Raw genomic sequence first — 25,584 nt, 5'->3', positions numbered from 1 at the left:
TTAAAAGCCAGGCCTGGACTACACAAGTTTCAGACTAGACTATGCTACATGCAAAATGTTTATCAAAAAGGGAAGGAGTAGGAACATAAGGGGATGGAGGGAAGGGAAGAGAAAGAAAGGAAAATGAAGAAGCAGAAAGGCAAACAAAGGCAAAAAGGAATCAGACCCATGCATCTCAGGGAAGCAGGTTGTGCAGGAGAAGCAGAAGAGGGACTCTCTTTCAGGTGTCCCCCAGTGTACTGCAGAGCTAGCTACTAGAACACCTGGATAAATGAGCCTGAAGAAGGTGCACAGTGCCCCTGCTCTCATGCACGCCAGGTTTAGCTTTGGATGGAAAAGGGGAACCTTCCACAATGCTGGTTGGCTTTTCATCGTGAGAACATCTTGCTGCCTTGAGTATAACTCTGGTGTTTAAAGAAACACTATTTTTTTTCTTTTTGGTACCACATGGTCTATAAATTCAAGCCAACTCCTTCATCTGGTATTCAATTAGAGAACAGCCCAATACTACAGGAGAGCTGACTGCACTAGGCTTTTGGGGAGGCTGCACACCCACCCTCTTGTTTCCCTAAGGCCCTTTTAAAAAAAAAGTCTAACTTCTTTTCAAAGTATTACTGTGAAATATGTCTGTAATGTCAGAAGATATGCTGTTGTGGAGGATTTATACCCTGTGTGAAGATGTATTGTTGTGATTGGTGTAAAAAAAAAAAAAAGCTGAATGGCCAATAACTATGCAGGAGGTATAGGTGGGATTTCACAGGAGAGAGAGAGAGAAAGAGAGAGAGAGAGAGAGAGAGAGAGAGAGAGAGAGAGAGAGAGAGAGAGAGGAACAGGAGGGGGAATCTAGGTGTGCAGGAGACACCAGAAGATGCAGAACATACATGCAGGCAGAGAGGTAACAGACATGAGCCATGTGGCAGCATGTAGATTAAATAGAAACGGGTTAGTTTAAGAGCTACTTAGAAACAAACCTACACTAAGGCCAAGCTTTCATAATTAATAAGAAGTCTCCATGCCATCACTTGGGAGCTGGCAGGACAGAGAAAGGCTCATTACAATATGCCTTTTAAACAGTATGTTCTTTCTTTTTGTCTTCATTTAATTCAAATAACTAAACATGAGTATACTATTTCATTTTATAAGCACATATTGAATTGTGTGTAAAATGAACAGTACTTTATTATCAACTTCTTTAATAGATAAATAAAATTAAGAATCATTCAGCTTAGCTGGGTGGTGGTGGCGCACGCCTTTAATCCCAGCACTTGGGAGGCAAAGGCAGGCAGATCTCCGTGAGTTTGAGGCCAGCCTGGTCTATAGAGCGAGTTCCAGGCCAGGCTCCAAAGCAATACAGAGAAACCCTGTCTCGAAAATAAAACAAAAAAAAATCATTCAGCTTTTAAATTAAAGAACTAAATTTGGGTACCAGAAATGGGTTATCTTTTTGAAGCCAATAGGGCCTATAGACACCCTCCCACCACCACCAAACATTACAGACTTTTAGAAATGCTATGGGTCACCCTCTAGAACTTGACAGTATGACTCGATTGCCTAAGATAAAGCATACTTATGTCATAGAACATGGAGATATCTAGCTGGTACTCAACTGGAAGCTTCACCTCCACTAGATAACATGCATAGTTTTGTAAGGTATTATGTACACCACTGGAAAAGAAAAGCAATCATCAGTCTCACCCATCTATGAATCCTGTGAACTGTAATAATGACTCATCTGGTAAGACAGTAACCAACCACTTTTTGATTAGATTTAAGGCCTGCCTTGTGAGGTGGAACCAATACCTGACAATGTCAATGAGGCCAAGAACTTGGGTCTTAGATGGGTCATGGTCTTCAATAAAAACTTACTACTATTATTTTGCTAAATGGACATAACAATAAGATGAGTCCTAATGGCATATTGCTCTACCCATAGACTAGTGCCTCCCTCAGCCATCACCAGAGAAGCTTCTTCTTGAAGTAGATGACAATACAGAACTGGACAATGTGCAGTGTGTAAGAGACCTTGGAATGCTCTGTCCTAAAGGGGATGTCTACATTACACCCGTCTCTTTAAGGCTCAGGAATCCATGAGGAAAAGAGGTCAGGAAAATTCTAAAAGCCAAAGGTGGGAGATGACTGAGGAAAGAGCGGTTTTCAGACACAACAGAGCAGATGCACATACGAACTCACAGAGACTGTGACAGCATGCACATTTACTTGAGTGTTTCTTACTCAAGCCAGACAAAATACCAACATGGATGACAGGAAGTGGGCATGAAGTCCCACCTCTACCCAAGGAGCTATTGGCATTTGATTTTCTTCAGTAGAGGGACACACACGAAGTCAGGCCCATACCCAGGAGCAGTTGTCCAACAAAAACTGAACTCTATTTTGTTTAGGTATTTAATTTGGCTAAGTAGAGAGGTAGGGGATGATCTGGGAGGAGTTTGGGGAGGAGAATTGATGTGACCAAAATATATTGTTCAAAATCCTCAAAGAATAAATAAAATATTAGTAGTTTTAAAAGGCAAGCAGCTGAGTACTCCATGGAGAGCCAGCCAGAAAACAGCTGTCCTCCATGGTTCCTGCCTCTGCTCCTGCTTGAGTTCCTGACTTCCCTCGATGCTGGTGTCATGACACATGAGCCAAATAAACCCTTTTCTCCCCAAGTTGATTTTGGTCAGTGTTTTACCCTAGCAGCAAAGATGCAAACTAGGTTAGGACTATGGACTCTAACCATACTGAGAAGACGTCAATATTGGTCTCACAAGAGGAGTTGGTTGTCAATAGAATGGTGTCTTATGGAAGAAGGCCACCCTATGTGCTTTGACTTTGAGAGGCCAACTTCCCTAACTAAGGGAATACCATATAATTGTAAAGCGTTATTTCTGGGTATGACTGTGATAGTGGTTTGCGTGAGTGTGCTTGTGTGTGTGTGTGTGTGTGTGTGTGTGTGTGTGTGTGTGTGTTGTACATTTGTGCTGTGAGGGACACATTTGTTAATGGATGTGTAGAGGCAGGGGGTGGATGTTGGATGTCTTCTACTATTCTTCACCTTGTTTTTGGAAACAAGTGTTTCTCATTAAACCTGGGGCTCAATGACTGGCTAGACTGGTTGGCCTGCTGGCCTTCAGGATTCTCCTGCCTCCTGATCCCAGTGCTGAGATTACTGTGTAGGCTACTATGACCAACTCTTTAAAATGTAATTGCTATGGTCCTCATACATATGTAGAAAGCATTTCCCACCTATCTCCTGAGCCCCAAGAGTGTTTTTTGTTTGTTTGTTTTGTCACCTAGTCTTACTGTGTAATGCTAGTTGGCTTAAAATTCACTATGTAGACCAGGCCGCACTTGAACTCACAGAGGTCTGCCTGCCTCTCCTCCTAAATGTTGAGATTAAAGGCATGTGCCACTACACCTGGCCCCAATTGTAGTTTGGGTTTGTTTGTCTTTGTTTTGTTTTTTGTTTGTTTGTTTGTTTGTTTTTAAGAGATTGCTAACCCTGACTCAGGAAATGGGAACATGGCGTCTATCCTGCTTTCTTGGGGTAAAATTCAAATGCAGTTGAGAAATTCAAGAGAAGATCAATTAATCAAGGCCCAAACCTTCAGTCACTCGATCCCAGTCTCAGAACAGAAGGCTAAACAGAAACACAATCCAAGGCTTTCTGATTTTTCTTTGTGTGCTTGGCAACATTGCTTGCTTAGCCGTGATAATCTTAAGATCTGTTTCACCCTGAACTAGGACTCTTCATCCTGGAACAAGTAGAAATGGTTCAATTGCCAACAGTTGTTTCTAAATAAGACAGCCATAAAAGAGAAATCATTGATAAGAAAAACAATTAGCATTATCAAATGTAGGCCGCTGTCAGTAAGAACCCTGGTTTATGATCCCCACACCCACAGCTGCTTCTTCCCCACTGTGTAGCTGTGAAATAAAAGGACCTAAAGAAACAACAACCTTCCTGTAAATGGTTGGTTCATTACCCAAGTCTTGCTGTCATCCATGCCCCTTTCAGGTTACAGTTCCAAAATGGATTCTGTTCCCAGGCCATCCATACCTGGACTTCTCAGCTCTTTCTCTCAGAAACTGGATGGAAGACAAAGAAAAGGATTGTATTCCCCAGAAAAATAGAAGAAATGATAGATAGATAGATAGATAGATAGATAGATAGATAGATAGATAGATAGATGATAGACAGGTAGACAGGCTTACTATAGAAATTAATTTATGTGCCTCGGCAGGCCAAAATGTCTCAAGATTTGCCTTCTAGATGGCAGAGTCCCAGGAAAGCCAGAGTTATGAACTTCTCCTTGTCTACAGGCAGAGGACTAGGCCCTCCAGTGTCTGAGGGCAGAAGAAGCTAGACGCCCCAGCTTAAGAAGACAGAAAGTTCATGTCTCTTCTGCCTTCTTGTTAAGATCCTCAACTCATCAATGATGCCTACCAATGGTAAGTGTGACTATCTTTACCGTTTGCTCACCCAAATGCCAGTCTCTCTCAGAAGCATCTTTACCAATATATCCAGAAGTAATGTTTTCTGAACTATCTGCCAGTGCAGTCTGTAACTGGACTTCTTTGTGGGGGCCACTGGTTCCCCAGAAATGACACAGAGCCTTATTATTAATTATGAAAGCTTGGCTTAGGCTTGTTTCTAACTATAGCTCTTATAACTTAAATTAACCTCTTCCTTTCTTCCTTCCTTCCTTCCTTCCTTCCTTCCTTTCTTTCTTTCTTTCTTTCTTTCTTTCTTTCTTTTTTCTGGTTTTTCAAGACAGGGTTTCTATATGTAACAGCCCTGGCCATCCTGAAATTCACTCTATAGACCAGGCTGGCCTCAAACTCATAGAGATCCTCCTGCTTCTGCCTCCTGAGCTCTGGGATTAAAGGCATGCATTACCACTGCCTAGTGAATTAACCCATTTCTATTCATTTTCATGGTGCCACATGGCTCATGGTTTGTTACCTCATGTCCTACATGTCATGCTTCTTCTGCATCTGGCTGGTGACTCTGCCTTCTTCTCCCCAGCATCTCTCTGCCCTGAAAATCCTGCCTACTAGCTATTGGCCATTTTGCTTTCTATTAAACCATTCACAGTGACATATTTCACAAGATGCAGTCAAGTTAACATACAGAATTAACCATCACAAAGTCAAAAGTAACTCGGTCACATTTCCCTAACCCTTTCAGAGTAGGGTTCTGAGTACCCTGCTATGTACAGTCCCTTCCTAGAGGATGAAGAACCATATCAGAAGGAAGCATGGCAAATGAATACAAGGTAGCTGAGAGCCTGTGAGCCTAGGAGACGCTGGGAGCCAAGTGCAAAATACTAGAGAGGGAGCCATATGAAAAATAACAAATGTTGGCTAAAATGTGGAAAAACTGGTGCCCTTCTATGTTGCTGGTGGGAATGTGAAATGGTGCCGATTGCTTTAGAAAACAGCCTATCAGTTCTTCACAAGGTTGAATGTAGAGTTAGCCTACAACCCAGCATTTCACTGCTAGGAATATACTCAATGAAAGTATATCACTTTACAAAAGTTTGCATACAAATGCAATACAGCATTAGTCATAATCAGCAGATAGGAAAACAACCAAGATACCAACCTGCTGAAGAACTGAGAGATGAAGAATGGATGCTTAGTGCTAAGGAAGAGTGAAGTGTTGATTCATGCCACAGCATAGATGGCTCCTGCAAACCTTAAGATATGTGAAAAAGAAGCCAGTCACAAAGGACCACAAATTATCGGATTCCACATAGCTGAATGGTCCAGAAATACATCTAGACAGAAATACATCAAGACAAACGGACAGTAGATCAGTGGGGTCTCAGGGCCCACCATTTCAGAGGATGCAGTATGTGTTCACTTGACTGGCTGTGAAGGAGGGCATCACAGATGCAGGTCCTGTATGGCAGAGGAGCTTTTATTATTTTTTAAGATTTATTTTTAATCATCTCTCTCTCTCTCTCTCTCTCTCTCTCTCTCTCTCTCTCTCTCTCTCTCTGGTTGTGTGTGTGTGTGTGTGTTGTGTGTGTGTGTGTATGGAAATGTACATGTGAATGCAAGCACCCATGGAGGCCAGCGGTAGTAATTACAGGCAGCGGAGGGTTGCCTCCTATATGTGCTGGGAATCAAACTCAGGTCCTCTGTAAGAGGTATACATACATTTAACTACTGAGGCAGCTCTATGAAATAGCATCTTCATGGTGCTATTTCTATGCGCAACTGGCTTTCTTCTTTTCCCTTTCTATCTGTCTTGGCCCAGCCAAGCTGACAATGAAAATGAATTGTCGTAACAGTGACACTTGGATAAGCCCCATCTAGGAGAGCAGGATCCCTCTTACAGTTAACTCTATCTCAGGTCTTCCTAGTAAAGTCTAACAACCTTCTTCTTCTTCTTCCTCTTCCTCCTCCTCCTCCTCCTCCTCCTCCTCCTCCTCTTCTTCTTCTTTCTAACAACCTTCTTTAGGATACATCTACCAATCTTCTTTCCATCTCTCTTTTACTTGGGGTTAGACTTTTCACTGTGGGATGAGGTCTCCATCCCTCAAGTTATACTCACAGGTGTTGCCTCTAATAATAGCCAATAATATCTTGGTATGTTGATCTTGGCATCTGTTTCTTAGCAGATCCTTGCTCACCTATGTTATATGGTTATATGGTGGTGGTGGTGGTGGTGGTGTGTGTGTGTGTGTGTGTGTGTGTGTGTGTGTCTGTGATAACCTAATAAAGATTCCAAGATCCCTCCGAGGTACACACCTAGAAGGGGAGGTGTTGAATCAGAGGGTAGGGATAGATGGCTTGGCCTGGCTGTTCCCATTGTATTCTCATTAGCCGTCTGTGGAGAGAACCCCTGCCTCCCTGCTACTCAGGGCATTATCTGTAATTTCATGTCTAGGAGACAGAATGATACCATTTTTCTCTCTGATTACTAAAATTATATCTTCAATACTTATTGATCTGCAAGTGTTATTTTTCTTTTTTCTTTTATTTAAATATCATTTTTTAAAATTATTTGACATACCAACCAACCACAGTTTCCCTCTCTCCTCTCCTCCTGCCCCTCCCCCCACCACCACATACACTTCCATTGTTGTTTTCTGTCAACTTCCTGTTATGCACTTTTTCCTTTTTTGTTGGGTTTTGTTTGTTTGTGTTTGTGTTTTGTTTTGTTTGTTTGTTTGTTGAGACAGGGTCTCACTATGTAGTGCTGGCTGTCCTGGAACTCACTATGTAGAGCCTGCTGGCCTTGAAATCATAGAGATCCACCTAAATACGCCTCCCAAGTGCTAGGATTAAAGGCATGTGCTACCACCTGGCCCTCACTTTTCCTACTTCTATATTTAAATTATGGAAGAAACACTTCCCAATTTACCATCTTGTAATTTTATCCATGATGTCATGAGTTGAACTAAAGTTCTTAATTTTAATATGCGCTAGGACTGGACAGTGTTTGTACATTATGTCTTGATCAAAAGTTTGAACAATGGTCAAGCTTCATGTCCGATTTATTATTATATTACCTAGTTATATGCTAGGTAATGCTCTTGTATTTTTGAGTCTATGAATTCACTCACACATATGAGTATGCACAAGTAGGTGCTTGTGTATCTATGTGGAAGCCAGAGGTTAACACTCACAATCTTGCCTCATTTTTCTGAGTGCTACAAATACAGGCATGAGCTATCATGCTGGGCCAAGGTAAAACATTTTTATATTTGTAGGAAGTGAGTAAAGCCCTGAGTGAATGTATATTATTGACAATAGCATGGTCATGTCACGGACAGTAGTGCCTCAGACCCATAGGAATGGCAAAGCCTGTAATCCCAACATATAGAGGATGAGGTAAGAGAATTGCCACAAGGCCAGTCTGGGCTACCTAGGAAATTGATTGCCAATCTGAGCTACCCCATGAGACCTTGTATGAAAACAAATTAAATTAAATGAATAATATGATTTAACCTGATATTCATGTTTTACATTCAATTGTCCAAATAACCGGAACACCACATCTTCTTTAGGAAGATCCCAGCAAGTTCCTATGATTTTAACCTCTCAGATCAAAAGTGGGGTAATCTGAGAGACTCCAGCCATCTGAAGCAACTGAGATAGGTAACAGGTTGGTAAATAAAAAGTATCACTAAATACACAAACAGGCGTGACATCTTTTCCCAGCCTAAACATACACAATATGCACCTTCATTCATCTTTCTGTAGGGCATAGGTCTTTTCTTTGAGAAAGACCTGCTCTCTGAACTTTACATCTTTGTGGTGTCTAATCCAGATCTACAATTTATTGGCAGCAATTTCCAGTTTTGAATCCTTTCAAATGTACCAAGAATTTACACTCTCTGAGAGTTCTGGGATTTTTTTTTCTATGCCTCTATAGAAGTGCTCTTAGTCATATTTAATTTGTCAAATAATTGCTTATCATATTTTCCCCAAGTGTTTAACTTAATTCTCTTAGTTATAACCCTTCAGGCTCAGGCCTAGTCAGTTTATATGCTCTGTAACTAAATGGAACTATCATAATAAATACAATGCACATCATTTCCTTGAGGTCTAGGGGGAAAATATATACATATTTAGCATATAACTCTGTGTATGCCCTGTGGAGAAGCATACAGGCAAACCGTAATCTTTGACTGGAAATGGTCTGCATGTCCTTGAAAATGGTGCTTTTGGATTTGAAGAGCATGGGAAGCTGTGGGGATCTGATCAATTGTTTGGCGGCGGGGGGGGGGGGGGGGCAGGGCTACTTCCATGTTTCTGTTATCTCCATTTTGGCTGCTTTTCCCTGTGCATGGCCTGGTGTTTAATAAGTAATTGGCAATTGTTGCTTATGAATACTAAACCAGTGGTTTGCAGCCTTGGGTCACCTGTGCCTGTCTACGTCCAGGGAACATTTAAAATGATCTTGTCATTTTGGGTTGTCACAATTAGAGAGGTGTAAATAGTTGCCAGTGAATCCTAGACAGCAGATGCCCTAAAAACTCTCCAATGTCCAAGGAGTCTCCCATGTAAAATTCCATCAGTGCCCTGGTAGAGGCCCTTCACTAGGTCATGTGTTCACAGCAGAGTAGGAAGCCTACAGCAGCCCTAGCACATCTCACGTATGCAGACTGGCTAAGTGGGTAGGAGGCCTAAGAGGAGGAAGTGTACATAGTCAGAGTCAGGTGTGTGTGAGCCTCCAAAGTCATGCCAACAGACCCTTCCCAGAAAAGGAATCCAGACCACCCCGAGCCTGAACCTGGCTCCTTTTACAAGTCACCATGCAGGTGACTTGATCTTGGCCTTGTGAGTAGAGCTCTTGTCGTCATATTTATTCACTCGGATTTTCTTTCTCACTCTTTTGGTAATTGATCTTGGGATAGACATGCTGAATTTGCTCCTTCCACACAATCTGACTTTGGTGCCTGGGCCCTCCACCCAACCGTAAGTGTTCAGCTCCTGCCCCATGCCTGGCAAGGAGAGCTTCCTGGCTCACAGAAGATTAAACAAAAGGAGAGGGTTTGTTCTTGAGGCCCAAGTGAACCTGAGAGAAGACACTGACCCAGCACTCCCTTCCTCTCTGTGATCTGCTTATCACTGATATCTTGGGCAAATCCCATGCTTATCTCTTGGTGCTCTCCATTTTCTCATCCATAAAGTGAAACAATGATGCTTTCCAACCTATTTCACACAGCAGTTTGCAATAAAAGATAAGGAAAAGGTGGTTTTTTAGAAAGGTTTACAAAGAGCCCAAGATACATGTCCTTGGTAACAAAGCCAAAAGAGCAGCGTTCTCACAGCCCTATCTGTGACATCCGTATAAAGAGCTTTGTTGTTTCATCTTCACCCCCTTGCAAGGCCAGCAGGCAAGCAGGCAGGCAGACAGAATGTGCCCTTTCACAGATGGGAAGGGCAAGGCCCTTGAAGGTTAGTACTTTACAGTTCAGACACCTACTATATTCCAGGGAGACTGGACCAGGATAGAGAGCCTCCCCCCTCCCCATTATACCACCACCATCATTCCCTGCTACCTCGAATAGCTTCTGAGGACACATCAAGATGGTTTATATAAAAGAATCACATCATGAGAGAGGTTAGCATACAAGAAAACAGTGCAAGCTGTACCCCAAGGATATCTTTATAAGAATGTTTCAGAATGTAAAATAAAGGAATAGAGAAACCAGAGAGCATTTTGTCTTCTCCTCACTTTCAGACATTTTATACTTGGAGAGGATTTGCATGGGGCCCTGAAATTTCCCTGCTCGCTAAAATATTGGCTCTTCCCCTTGTGGCCATAACTTTTAATTCACGCATGACTGTTGCCTGTGTCACTCTGTGGGACTCAGCCAGGCCTAGCAACACTTGCAGATGGAAGGAAGGGGAGGAGGCAAGGAGACTTGGAAATATCCCTGTCCCCAGGGGCAAAATAGGAGTGAGGGAGAAGGAACCAAACAACTGCAGCTGCAGTTAATTCTGGTTGTGTGAATTCTGGTTTGTACTTGGGGCAGGGCAGTTGTGACTGTGGAGGTCTGAGAGAAAGGGTTGTGAAGCATTAGCATGGCACCACATTCCAGGTTTGTCACTGGCAAAGGCACATGTCTGTGGCAGCGGATGCATAATTATGAGTCCCTTCCTTAGAAGGAGAAGGAGAGTCCTGTTCTGAGCTGGAGACACTGGCCATGCTGCTGGGAATAGGCCCAAAGACGTATGTCCAGCTAGGAGACATGGGGCAGGTGAAAGAAGAGAGAAAGAAGAAAGAAGAGGGTTGGGGAGAAAGGTGCTGATGAAGGCCCTCTGTAGGGGTCCACTGTGGCTGACAAGTGTAGAAGGTTCAGGCTGGGCACAAACAGACAACTCTTAGCAGACTGCGAAGCTGAAGCTGCGGGGACCTTGATTGCTCCTTATCCCAGCTGGAGCACAGCAGCAGGCACACTAGAGCCAGCTGCCCCTGGACAGCCTCTCAGGTGGGCCACAAAGCTGTGATTAGAAAGGGAGTTGGGGGAACTACCTAGATGAAGATCTTCGGTGTCTGGAGTGTTCTCTGAAGCTGAACTTGGGTTAGCCTTTGCTTCTTGGTGCTCTTGGATGTTTCACCAACCCCCACAGGCCTTTACTTGAGTACCTAAGGCTATGGCTGAGGTTGTTGGCAATATTACAGACACAGGATGGGTTCAGTATTTGGTATGTTTTAAAGGAATGCATTTAGGATGATCATAATCCTAGATATTGGAATATGAAGGATCTAAAAATCAATCACCTGTATTATTTTAATGGTATAAATCGAGCCCAGAATAGTGAAGTGATTTTTTTCAATATTACTTATTTCCAAAATGGCTCAACTGACTATGAAAACCAGAGAAGAGTTCAGAGCAATTAGTCCAAATGTGCAAATTAATCAGGAAAAATAATAATTTTTTTCTGGAGAATAGAGCAACCATTTTAGGGAATTTGTCAGGGGCTTTGGTCAAACATAAAAGAAGATACACTGTAGGATTTCCCTGCAAAGACCGAAGGGCACAGGCCACCACTTTGTGACACGTGGCTGCTACTTTCCCTGTTCTGGGAAGTCCTGTCGCCAACCAAACTTTGGCTTATACCCTATGATGCTTTGATTGTCACATGACAGGATCCAGAGTCACTGAGGGGACGATTCTGTGGGCCTGTCAGTGAGGGAATGTCTAAATTAAGTTCACTGAGGTGGGGTGACCTAGCAGTGGGCAGCACTGTCACAGGGAAAATGAGCTGAGTGCCAGCCTTCATCTCTCTCTGCTTCCAGACTGCAAAGATGTGACCAGCTGCCTCGGGCTCCCGCTGCCATGACTTCCTCACCATGATGAAAGGAACCTTCCAACCATGAGCCAAAAGAAGCCCTTCCCTTAAGTCGCTTCTGTCAGATATTTTGCTACATCCATGAGAAAAGGGACTGCTGCATCTTGAAAAGCAGGAGAGGTACAAATGGCTGGCTCATCAGGGAAGGGTCCTCTCCCTAGAAACCCCTGCTGCATGCCAGCTTTCTGACCAGTGCTTTAAAGACTCTGAGAGAGCTATATGCTGGTCAGGCACAATTTAGGTAAGATTCCAATTGGAGACAGAAGGAGACTGCCCTCCTCACCCCCACCCCTGCCTCCTCCCACCCACCTACCCTCGGGACCATTAGAATATCTTTTCATGAAGCAACAACAAAGGGACATGAATGTGGCTACCAACCATCAGACAGAAGCCATAGTTGTCAAGATCCTGTTGTCAAGATCCAAGACAATTCAACCTTGATGCAGCTACCTCCTATTCCTTAGGTAAAGCCCCAAATAAAAACCACAGCTTCTACTTGCAGGCTAAATTCATTCCAGTAATTTGTAGTAAAACTCTATTTATAGCTTTTGGCTGCTAGGGGCCAGATTGGTATTGCAAACCAGCAAATGATATATCTTTCCTAGCAAGTGTGATCCTTGCTATGCAGTCACCAAAACACTCCCCAGAGAAGAAATAGGTAAGGCCTACTCATCTTCTCACACTGTTCTTGGTACTTGAGCAACTAGAAGGGGGCACAGAAGGGTGTGGTTTTATCATGCAAATTTCCCCTTTTTTGCCACTCTTGATAATGAGAGCAGCTTATGAAATTAAGCCCCATGAAACACTTAAACCAACGGTCTTTGGAGTCTATTATCCATCCAAATAGCTTAAACCCAAATCACATGTTGCTAACCAAAATATTTTGAAAACATTTATGTGTGATCCTGATTCTTAAAAAATGTTTATGGAAGTATGTTTTTAGCCACTCTTTTTCCAAAAATATCTCCTGCATATGCCAGCAACTGAGCACACAACCTGTTATCTGTGCCCTCAACTACTCAATCTTTGAAGCCAGCTGTTGAGGGCATTCATTGAAAGATCAGTCATCATCCAAAGGGGAGCATTTGACAGTGCCACACATCATTCTTGGGTTAGGTCTAGTTAACAGACGAAATATACAACTTATATTGCAGGCAGAAGATAAGCTGTGTGTGTGACCTGCATGATTGCATGTCAGTAAGACCAGAGAAGTGTCACCATCACAGGCAGGTGGCCACTCCTAAAATTTAGAATGTGGACTACTTCCTTCTTTGCCCTGTGATGACAGACAAATGACATCTACCAGTCAACTAAGATGTGGAGCCCTTCAAAGGGTAACTTACAAGATACACAGCATTCTATAAGGTTATTCTAAATCGACCCTCCTATTTTCATCTGATTCTGGTGTCTGCTGCTTGACAGCAAAAAGCTGAAGGAAGGTTTCTGCTAAGCAAATGATTAGTCATGAAAATTGGGGCTAGGAGGAGGAGCCTCTTCTACAATGCTTTCCAAAGAATGTTAAACGCAATATTCAGCTTAATCTCTATCATAGTATTTACCCACATCCTGGCTGGCAGACCTCAGACACAGGAAAGTGTGAATGAACCAGAGTGAGCCTGTCTACCCCAAGAACTGTCTAAGAACTTCAGCTGTAATAAGTGCTCCCAAGAAACATTTTATGATAAGTGCGCTGGCTAATTTTATATCAACTTGACACAGTCTAGAGTCAACTGAGAGTAGGAAGTGCCAATTGAGAGAAAAATACCTCTATAATATTGGACTATTTGAAGATTCCCCCAGGGAAGGCCTCACCCTCCTTGGGGAGCAGAAAGGGGATGGGATAGAGGATGGGGGAGGCAGGGGAGGAGGTGAGGGAAAACAAGCTTGTTTCTAATTTAAATAAAAAAAAAATTGAGCTGTAGGCAAGCCTATAGAGAGGGCATTTTCTTAATAGTGATTGATATGCCCCCACAACTCGTGGGGCCACCCATGGGCTTGTGGTCCTGGATTCTATTAGAAAGCAGACTAAGCAAGCCATGAGGAGCAAGTCAGTAAGCAGCAACCCTCCATGATCTCTGCATTGACTCCTACCACCAAGTTTCTGCCTTGTTTGATTGAGTTCCTGTCCTGACTTCCTTTAGTGCTAGACTATAGATGTGGAAGCATAAGCCAAATGCTCAAGTTCCTCCCCAACATGCTTTTGGTCATGGTAACCCAAACTAAGACAGTGAGAGAGTATAATTCTATGCCATGAACCCCAAAGTTTCACTCTAATTTTTCTATGATATAATGATAATTGGCAATTGGAGGAACCTACAACTGTTGTTTTTGACATAGTGTCAAACTTCTCTAGAAATATTTATGTTTCTACTCATAGATTAGCACTGAGCTTAGCTTTGTTCAGAGGAGCTGCTGTTTGCATGGTTAATGAGGACTCAAAACCGGTTAAATGCTGAGATTAAGTGATTATTAGTGCTCAACTCTGAATAGCATGTCTGTACTACCCCTCCCCCCAAGGCTCAAGGAATACCATAGGAGAAGGGGTGGAAAGAAGGAAAAGCCAGCCGATAAGAAGGAGTGCTAAACTGTCTTCTGAACATGATGTGGCTGCACCCATAAACTCACAGCAGCTGTGGATACCTACTAAACCTGGCCCAAATGGAGCCTTTCAATATTTCATGCTGAATAGGAGAGGGACTCATGAGGCCACGCCTCCTCAGGGAGCAACTGGTAGTTTATGGTAGCTGGGGGGAGAAGGAGTTGTTTCCTTCAGTGTTGGAGCCATTGGTAAGTTGAATGTGCTCCAATATACAAACCCCAACCATACTCATACAAGCAACCCTAATTAAACACAGTGCGTCACACACACAAAAAGACGTGAAAGTAGGAGGTAGGTTTGTTGGGAAGGGGTTCTGTGGAAGTTAAAAGAGGAAGAAAGGGAAAATAATAGGAAACAAAATTATCAAAATACGATATACTTGTATGAAATTATCAAAGAATTAAAAAAAAATGTTGGCAAACTGGCCAACAGAATCCCACTTTCAACCTACAAGTTAAAAGAATACTGTGTCTTTGTCAAAGCTAATGAAACCAACTAATGCTGTAGTAGCTATAAGAACAAAATGTTAAATTGGTACTTCTACTCAACAAATCACCTTAACAAAATAAAGACAGAGGTGAAGAAGATTAATGTATATGGATATTCATCACAGGGAATTAGGTAACATTTTTGAGACATGTCCTGTATATCACAACTCTCTCTCTCTCTCTCTCTCTCTCTCTCTCTCTCTCTCTCTCTCTCTCTCTCTCTCTCTCTCTCTCTCTCTCACACACACACACACACACAGAGTCACACTTAAAAATGAAAACTTTAGAAGGAACGGCATTAGAATACCAGCATTCATCTCTCTGTGTGTCCTGAGCAGAACCAGATGTGATGAGACACCTCACAGTCTTCCTGCCATGCTTTCCTCGCCATAAAGGACTGTGTTCCTTTGAACTATGAATCCACATAAATGCTTCCTTCTTTAAGCTCTTTCTTCCAGGTGTCTGGTCATAGCAGCAAGAATGGACTAATACTAGCATGTGGTTATTCTTATAGGGAAGATACATTGTATCTACATAGTCTAAAAGAATAATCATTTTTACTTTCTTCCTTTTAGTTTTTCTAGAAGTGTACAATGACATGCATAACTTTTAAAAAAAATAGAATATAAGATATGCCCATACAATAATGTCTTTTACTTATCGAGCTAGAGAGATGGCTCAGCAGTTAAGAACACTGACTTCTATTCCAGAGGACCTGGGTTCAAGTCCCAGCACCCACATAGCAGCTCATAGCTGTCTGTGACTCCAATTCCAGGGGACCAGATACCCATAGCAAAACATCAATGCACATAAAAAGTATTTTATCATTACTTCAAAATTTATTATGATTTAAACTTATTCTTCCCACCATATGTATTTTTATTACTTCTTATGACTGATAACCTTTTAAAGTACATTTGAATTCTGTCATTCTGAGGTTTGATGTTAGAAAGTATTTATATTTTAAAATAAAATTATTTGTCACAAGGAAAAAAACAGTACATTTTAGTTTTTAAAATGAGACCTAGCTGGGCAGTGGTGGTGCACACCTTTAATCCCAGCACTTGGGAGGCAGAGGCAGGCAGATCTCTGTGAGTTTGAGACCAGCCTGGTCTTCAAGAGCTAGTTACAGGACAGCCTCCAAAGCCTGTCTTGAAAAACCAAAACAAAAATAAATAAATAAATAAAATAAGAGACCAAAGCCACTACTAGACAGAAATTTGCTATGGATGGCTGCCATTCCTCCCTTTTATTTGGAAGCCAGGAAGGCTAACTGTTGAAACAGACAGACATCATCAATAACAAGAACCTGATATCTTGATAACCAATGACTGTAAGAATTTGGGTTTCAAGACTGCCAGGACACAGTGCGATCAGGTCTCTAAACAGCTTACCAACTCCACTGCATTCACTGTTAAAGAACCAGACATTGAGAGGATTTCATTGGAGGTTTTTGTTAAACAAGCCTGGAAATAATTCTAAACACTCATGGTCTGTTCCATTAGTCAGAAATCAGCCAATGACCCTGTCTACCAGCAGTGAAGACTCAAAAAAAAATTTAGTGATGGGATGAGAAGGATAAAGAAAATCATTTGAAACCGCTAGACAGTTGCAGCCATGCTAGTATTGCTGATAAGGGATGGACTGAGACGCAGTAACTATAGGAAGTAATGGGGGGTGAGGAGGGTGCCCTGCCCAGGACTAGAAAATAAGGATATGAAACTTAAGCTCAAAATAAAAACTAAAAGGAAACTTAATCTAGATAAAACCAACCCAAATAGATATGAAATATATCTAATTCTTAGTCATTTTGACAGTGGATAGGAGAGAATTAAATAAATGGTTCAGTGATTAAGGCCACCTGCTATTCTTCAGCGGACCCAAGTTCAGATCCCAGTACCTATAGCAGGTGTCTCATATCTATCCATAATTCCAGCTCCGGGGAATCTGATAAGCTCTTCTGAGCTTGGAGGGCATCTGCACACATAAATAAAAATAAACCTTAAAATGGAAAAGGAGGAGAAAAGGAAGGAAGGAAAGGAGGGAGGAGGTAACAACAACAACAATGACAACAAAGACATTCTTGGGAATGCTCTAGAGTCCACAACTTGATTTTTTTTCCAAGTATCCAACTCACTATCTCCCTGCTTGACTGAAATCACGCTACTATCCATCACAACAACTACAAATTGGCTAAATGCAGATGGACAGAGGTCTGACAGCATCCAGGATGAACTGGGGCAGCTTTGGTCCTATCTTCAGAAACTTGACTTGCTGGGCAGTAGTGGCACACAGCTTTAATCCATGTACTTGGGAGGCAGAGGCAGGTAGGTCTCTGAGTTCAAGGCCAGCCTTGTCTACAGAGTGAATTTCGGTACCGTCGGGGCTACATAGAGAAATCTTCTATTGAGAAAACAAAACAAAACAACCACAAAAAAAAAATGAAAAAGAAAAGAAAGAATCTTGGCTATATCTACAGGGCAGAAACACAGCACAGCCAAACATCTGTGCAGTCAAAGCTATTAGCTTGGGACCAACAGAGTGAAGGACACTTACTGAAGAAAGAATAATTAATAGGAAGATTCTGTTCTGAAAGGTTAGTAAAAGGCAGAAGTGAGGGTAAAGATTTGGGGGTTTATTCATCACCATTCAGAAAGACATCACACCACACTTTTATCACAGAGTGCCATGGCTTCTGATCATTTTGTTCTAGAGCAAGGCTATGAAATAGGTTCTATGACAAAGAATTGGGGCCATTTCAGCAGATGAAGAAATCAGTGGTCAGGGACTGTAAGTGACCTGCTGAAGTTTTCTGCATGCAAAGTTAGATTTTGATACCAGAACCCGAGAGCCAACCAGCTTAATGCAAGCCGCACCATATTGACAGGAAGGGTCCCAAGGGTTACGCTAAAAATATGACCCTAAAAACCCCAAGTTCTGGAGCATGCTGGAAAACACCTTGTGATCAATAAGCGTTCCCAGTCAGTGAGAGACTCTCTCTAGCTTCCCAATGGACTGTGTCTCAGTCTAGTGTCTCAAGTAAGTTTCCCTCATAGATTTCCATTCCGTTGCCAAGATCTTTTCTGCATGCTGGGATTGGTTAATGCAGGGTCAGTCATTTGTCTATTAACACATCTGAATATTCATCAACAGTGGCTGCTTTAGTGTTCCCAAGCCATGCTTCATGAATAATTCATATGTTTGACAGCAACCTATGTTATTCAATTTATTTAAAGACTACAATCAATATAGCATGCTGCTCCAAATGTAAAAACTGTGCCTTTGAGTATAGTATGCTTTGAATTTTCTTTCCAGCTATTTTTCCATCACATTGAACCACAAATATAAGGTAATTACTAATAATTCTATCTCCATTTTGCATACACCACAATCAACATATTGATTGCTTTTTGATTATAATAAATGGGTGGTTAAATTGAGGGTTTGCGATTAAGAATGTTAAGCTCTAATAGTTATTTAATTCAGCAGCACCAATTTAGGTCCTACATGGTAATTTCATAAAAAGCTATTGAGAATCAGAGTGGTTATTTGAATAAAGTTATAAAGAAAACCCAGTTTCCCCCAGGAGAATCTGACATTTAAGTCAATTACTCCAAGATGGGTTTAGTTTTCCCTCTTGGAACATACAAAAAAAAAAAAAAAAAAACCCTCCAGCATTATGCACTTTTTGGTATGTAAAAACAGTAGAACACTTAGGAAATCCTTCTGTTAATTTTTACTTTAGGATTAAAGAAACAAGTCTCAGAAAAAGATTATATGAAGACACACTGGCGAAACATCGGACTATAGATAAAAGAAGTATTTAAACTACCTAGTTAAATACACAAGTGATAGCCAGTGAGATGGCTCTGTCATGAAGGCACTTGGTGGCAAGCATGGTGGCCTGAATTTGGTCCCTGGAACGTACATAGTGAAGAGAAACCCAACTCCTGTAAATTGTCCTGACATTCAAATAAGTGCTGTGGCATGATACTCTTGCATGTGTGTGTGTACAAATGTTCATGCACATACCACACATATACATACACCCTAAGGAAACAAATAATTTTTTAAAAAGACACAAACAAGAAAAATTGCAAAATAGCCATTTAGAAGACATTACCTAGACTTTGGTTTAACATGGAGAAACACCTTTCAAAAGAATGAAAATGCAACATAATTTAGAATTCCTTAAGTGTAAATGACCATGTCTTTGTGTAAATCCAGATTTGTGACTGGCAAAGATTAGCCCAAAGTAGAATGATCACTGAAATTTAGTGAGTAGAAATTCTCACTAAAATTGTTGAGGCTGTATCCCATCTTGTTTGCTATACTTCTGTCTGAATGGCCATCTCTCAACACCTCCCTCATTTTTCACTTAAGAAATGTACCTTTTTTTATTTCTCTTTTGTAATTTTAATTGAAGCACTGCTAATCACTTAAGTCTTTTTTAAAAGCACCAAATTTTAATATCTAAGTCAATTTGGGGGTGGGGGGAGAAACACTATCAGGAACTTCTCTTCAGAACAAACAATGATGTTCATTCCTCTGCATGTCCAAATTAAAGTCTACTGAAACCAAAACTAAAACCCAAACCCCACACAGAGAAGAAAAGATATGAAAATCACATTCTAGGGGGTCCGTGCATTCCACAGTCTCCGCTGGGCTAATTGTCCTTCGGCTGACTTTCAAAAATTACCACCCTAGCTCATCAAAATATACATTTTTCCCATTGGCTTTTTAAAATTAAAAATAATAACTAAAATAAAAACACTTGAAGGAATTCATGACCAGTTGCCTGAGTCAGTTGATGGCATATAGGGAATATGGAAGTCAGGAAGGTGGCTTACAGCACACGACATTCAGGGGATGCTCATCTTTAAGGCTTTGCTTTCTTCCAAACAGTGTAAAATACCCACAATTCCAAGTATGAAGGGACACAGACAATCTCTTTTGAGAATTCCACAGGACAATACAGGCACCCCAGCTGTTCTTCATAGAGCGACAGGGCTTCAGTCAAATTGACACAGTTCCCCTGTGTGAAGTATTTCCCATCTTGTTTCAGAACTTTCATTGACAGGTCGAGAATCAGTCTGAGAAACTCCCATGTGGAATCTTCTTCTGGAGATGTAGAAATTGGGACAGCTGTCAAATCATTAATCACATAATCAAACTCTCTCCCTTCTTTGGCGTACCTCTTCAGTACTGGAATACAGTCTTCTATGAGAACCTGATAGCAGTCTCCTTTAAGATTGTCTAAGACATCTCCACATGTTTTTCGCATGTATTTCTTACATCCATCAATTACCATTTGGTCAATCTCTACCATGGTGACCATCTTTGGTTTCAGTTTGACAGTTTCACATAATATGCCCCCATCTCCACCTCCCAGAATCAGTACATCTTTGCCAGTGTAATCTTCTTTGCCACTGCCCATGATGGCTCGGGTGTACGCCAAGTCACTCTCTGCCAAATTAACATCACCGCTGAGGATGAGAATATTTCCAAACTGTTTTGAGTGTAGAATTTTAATGTTCTGATAAGGTGAATCTTCGTCATACACCACTTCATCTATGTCATATTCAACCAGGCGCCCATCAGCAGTAGGCCAGTATCTGTCAATAGCCCCTCCTCGAACTATGGGTGGTAAACGCTTCACCCGGACAATACTGTCCTGACTCAGTTCTTTCATTTTTTCTTCTAGTTTGTTCAAAAGGCTGTCCGTTTCTTGTTTGCCTTGTACGTCGCTGTCGTAACTCTGAAGGTCCAGCAACACCAATCCATGGGGATAAATCCTCAAATTGGCAAAGCTGCCATTTTTGTTCGTGTAGGTTGCTAAATAGCCATGGTCCGGCCAGGTGTGCACTGACTCTGCCATCCCCTGCTCCTGAAAAATGGACTGAAGGCCTTTCAGAATGGTCTCACCGTCAGCTTTGGCGCCGAGCGTGAAGTCGAGCGTGCTGTGCCTTGCTGCTGCCATAGTGTGGCGAGGCCCTGTGCCATGCCTGGGGAGGCGACCGCGGGAGACTGAGGAACCGCGGCGTGTCAGGCTGCGGGCCGGCGGGGAGAGCGCTGCGCTGGGGGAAGCCAGGAAGAGGAGGTGGGCGGGGCCACGGGGAGCGACCCCGGGCGCAGGGGCGGGGCCAAACCGCCTCCTAGAGGAGGAAGCTGGGACGCATCCAGCCCCAAACTTGGAGCGCTGGGTGTGAGGCCTCGCTAGTGGTGGAAACCCGCGCACCGGCTCCCTGACGTCAAGAAATGAATCTTTCCATGAGGCTTGTGCCTTTCCCCCTCCATCAACCAGAGGCAGGCTGAAGTTACATCGAAGCAGCTCTTGGATTTTATTCTCAAGGTCCTAAATGCTTACTATTGAGATTAGTCTGAAGTCATGATGCATGGTAAATGTACCATTTCTTGTTTTCCCTTCAAAGCTGCTGTTACATGGATGACCTCGTGATTCATGTTGTCTTAAAATAGAAAAATTATGGTACGTTCATTGCTCCTGGGCTCATCCACCTTAGAGTTCCCTTGGAGGGATGCCAGGCTTCTTACAGAAACCCAAGTCACTCCCGTTGCAGAATATTTGTTTACTCTGTAAAGATGTGATTTTACCAAGCACATTCTGATTGGTTTAATAAAGAGCTGGATGGCTAATAGCTAGGCAGGAAGAGGTTAGGCAGGACTTCTGGAGACAGAGGGGACTCTGGGAAGAAGAAAGGTGGAGTTGCCAGCCAAGTGGGGAAACAGGGGGTGCAAAATGGAAGAACATAGATTAATATAAACGGGCTAATTTAAGTTATAAGTACTAGTTGAAACAAGCCTAAGTTAAAGGCCGAGCTTTCACAATTAATATAAGGCATTATTTGGGAACTGGCTGGAGGGATGGAGAAAGATTTGTTACATACTGCTCTGCATAAAGCAATTATCTTTTGTTACTATTGCTGTGAAGAGACACCATGACCAAGGCAACTTATAAATGAAAGAGTTTATTGAGGGATTACAGCTTCAGAGGATTAGTCCACGACCATCATGGCAGGGAGCATAGCAGCAGGCAGACAGGCATGGTGCTGGAGCAGTTATTGTTGGTTGTTTTCTTTTACTCTTTGCTCTTTGGGGGCCTGCCACCCAGCTCACAAATAAATACACAGATTATTACTTATAAATGCCCAGCCTTAGCTTGGCTTGTTACTAGCCAGCTTTTCTTTCTTTTTATTTTATTTATTTAATTCTATTGTTTATATTCATGTTACATACCAACCACAGTATCTCTCCCTCTCCCCTCCTCCTTCTCCCTCATCCTCTCCCTGCCCACCCCCATCCACTCCTCAGAAAGGGTAAGGCCTCCCATGGGGAGTCAACAAAGCCTTAGCCAGCTTTTCTTAAGTTATCCTATCTAGCTTTTCTCTGAGATTTTACTGTTTTCTGTTTCTGCACATCCTTTCTTTCCTTCTTACTCCGTGTCTTGCGGTATTGCTGGGTGGCTAGCCCCTTGCTTCCTCCTCTCTTCCTTTTCTCAATTTTCTTTTTCTCTCTTTCTCCTTCTGTTTATTCTCTCTGCCTGGCAGTCCTGCCTATCCTCCTCCTGCCTAGCTATCGGCTGTTAAGATCTTTATTAGACCAATCTGATGTTTTAGGCAATCAAAGTAACATAGCTTCATAGAGTTAAATGTAACATAAAGAATACAACACATCTTTGCATCATTAAACAAATGTTCCACAGCATAAACAAATGTAACACATCTTAAAATAATATTCCACAACAAACAGGAGCCGAGAGCGTACCTGTTGAGACAACAGCCATGAGGCAGGGCGAGAGATAAGACAACTGGGAATGGCAGGAATAACGGAAACCTCAAAGCCCACCCCCAGTGGCACACCTCCTCCAGTGAGGCCTTTCTAATCCTTTCCAAACAGTTCTATCAAACATATTGTTATGATAAAGCTGAAAGAACCTTGTGTGGATTCCATGGTGGGTGAGGTGGACCAAGGCAGAGGGACAAACATGCCAGGCAGATAGAACTTAAGAAGTCTTATTAGAAAGGGGAGGGAGGGAAGAGGAAAAGGAAAAGAGGTAAAGAGATACAGAAACAGAGGACAGAAGAGAAGAGGGAGACAGAAAAAGTCCAGTCTGACACAGGTGAAACACGGGGAAGAGAGCGGAAAGAGAGCTTGGAAAGTGGGGAACGGAAAAGAGATGAGAGTTGAAAGATAGGAACTGGAAAGAGATGGTAAGTGGTCAGGGGTGTCTTTCTTTTAAAAGGGTCCTTTGCACCTGCATACAGACTACACAATCATGGAACCCTTGGCTGACCAGGGTACAGCCTGAGTGCATTCTGCCAGGTGACAGGGGCAGGCCACACAATGCCTGAGTCCTCACACATATAACCCTCTGGAGGCCATTCTCAAACTACCACAACTATGGTAGAGACCAAGTCTTCCAAACCCCTGTTGTTACTCATCATGGCTTAGCCCATGTCAGCATTTAACCCCATTCATGATGAAACTTCCTCATCATCTCTTTTCTCTAAGAATCCTTTCCCCACAGTATTTCATCCTTCTTTTCCCTTGCTTCAACTCACTCCTCCTCCTCCTCCTCTTCCTCCTCCTCCTCCTCCTTTCTTTGTATTTTTTTTTTGTTTTTGTTTTGAGACATGGTTTCTCTGTGTAGTCCTGGCAGTCCTGGAACTCACTCTCTAAACCAGGCTGGCCTCAAGAGAGATCCACCTGCCTTTGCCTCCCAAATGCTGGGATTAAAGGTGTGTGCCACCATTATCCAACACTGCTTTTATTCTTTCAAATCCACCCATCATGCCCTAGCAAATCCCATTTTCTAAACATAAATTCCTCTGGATTTTTAACACTATAAATGTCAGTAGGTCTTATTGCCTGATCAAAAGCCTAGGCTGGAAAGAAACCACTTGCCCTTTATATCCCTCTAAATACTCTCACTTCTCACTCTTCTATTTATATATTCTCAGGACTAGAGACTAGCAAAACAGCATCTTTCTTCAGCAACACTGAATCCAGCTGCCATTCTTGCATCCCAGATACATCTTCCTTTCCTTGGAGGCCCTGCGATTTGGCTTCACGTTCTTTCTTCTTCATCTCTCTGTCTTATTGACTTCCTCATTATGTTTCATCACTTCCTGTAGACCCTGGTTCCTCATGCAACATCTCCCTTTTCCCCTGAGTCTGACACCACTGATGGTTGTCTCACTGTCCATATTCAAAACTGCATTCATCATTCCAGTGTCTTGTTTATGTGCTATTCAGCCCCATATACTAACACATTTGCCTATTGTAGTTGCTGTGAAACCCCCACCATCACCCAATATGATCCCACTCTAACTCTTTCAACATCCACTAACCTCATCACATTCCTATCCTTACATCTATTGCACTCTCGAGTCTCGATGTTTGTTCCTTATTTTCCTGTATCACCACTCTCTACATTTCTACATTTCCTTTTCAACCTGATGTAGATGATATAGACCACTACTCTACCACTCTCTGTCACTTTCCTTTAATCCTTCTACCATGATCCTTCCCATATATCTACCAGGGGAGAAAAAAAGCCAACCTGGACAAGCAGCCATCTGCTTCCTATATCAGTCAAGATCTGAAGTACAGCAGATATGCAGGAGATTTACTGATATGTGTGATCACTAAAGGGGAGAGAATGAGTATCGGCTGCAACTGTTCAGATCATGATGTTCAGATGCCTGTGGAAGAGGAGAAAGGAAGGGCAATGGGTATGAAGAGTCTCAGACTGCCAAACAATCCTAAGACAGTCTCAGCCAGGCCCATGGGGGGGGGGGGACTGTGGATCCAAAGCTGTTTATAAGAAGTTCTCTATTGTCCAGGAAGTGTGGTCTTGGCCTGAGCATGGTGCTGGATCCCCAGTGGGACCTATGTCTGTCAGTCAACTGTTCCTCATATAAGGTTCTTCTGCAGGAGGTCTGAGCAGTGCATTTTCAATGTTGCCCATGCATACTTAAACATTTCAGTCTTGGCAAGGCCAAAGGATCTCACTGGAGCCCTTTAAAAACATAAAATTTAGGGGCTGGAGAGATGGTTTAGAGGTTAAGAGAACTGATTTCTCTGCTTGGGTTCAATTCCCAGCACCCACATGGCAATTCCCAACTGTCTGTAACTCCAGTTCTAGGGGGATCCAACACCCTCACACAGATGAACATGCAGGTAAAACACCAATGCACATAAAATAAAAATACATATTTTTTAATAAAAATCACTATTTCACTTCTGTCCCCTCACATTTCTGAGTCATTTGGTTGAGGATGAAGTCAGTTGATTACATTTGCTAAGACACCAGTAATTCTAATTCCAAGAAAGATGTGGGACCACTTATCTCCATGGCAACAATTCATTTTTCTTTCAGTTCAGATCTTGAGGTCCAGACCCATGTGAAACTACCTGCTAGTTCTTTCTATTTGGATAGTTGGCACAATTAAAAAGCCACCACAAACCGGATAGTGGTGGCACACGCCTTTAATCCCAGCACTCGGGAGGCAGAGGTAGGCGGATCTCTGTGAGTTTGAGACCAGCCTGGTCTACAAGAGCTAGTTCCAGGACAGCCTCCAAAGCCACAGAGAAACCCTGTCTTGAAAAAAAAAAAAAAACCAACAACAACAAAAAAAAGCCACCACAATATTC

The 25,584-nt window shown here is 42.4% G+C and overlaps 1 protein-coding gene across 1 annotated transcript; it reads right to left on the bottom strand.

The window, feature by feature from the left end:
• Positions 1-19,744: 19,744 nt before the first annotated feature.
• LOC100769680 (spermine synthase) lies at positions 19,745-20,956 on the bottom strand. Its single transcript, XM_035440567.1, has one exon. It carries the CDS (start codon positions 20,888-20,890, stop codon positions 19,790-19,792), a length of 1,101 nt encoding a protein of 366 aa, XP_035296458.1. The 5' UTR covers positions 20,891-20,956; the 3' UTR covers positions 19,745-19,789.
• Between the last annotated feature and the right edge of the window lie 4,628 nt (positions 20,957-25,584).

Source organism: Cricetulus griseus, chromosome 2, assembly GCF_003668045.3.
Source record: "Cricetulus griseus strain 17A/GY chromosome 2, alternate assembly CriGri-PICRH-1.0, whole genome shotgun sequence".
NCBI lineage: Eukaryota > Metazoa > Chordata > Mammalia > Rodentia > Cricetidae > Cricetulus > Cricetulus griseus.
The sequence above is the reverse complement of the archived record's forward strand: the minus strand, read 5'-3'. Positions and strand labels throughout refer to the sequence as shown.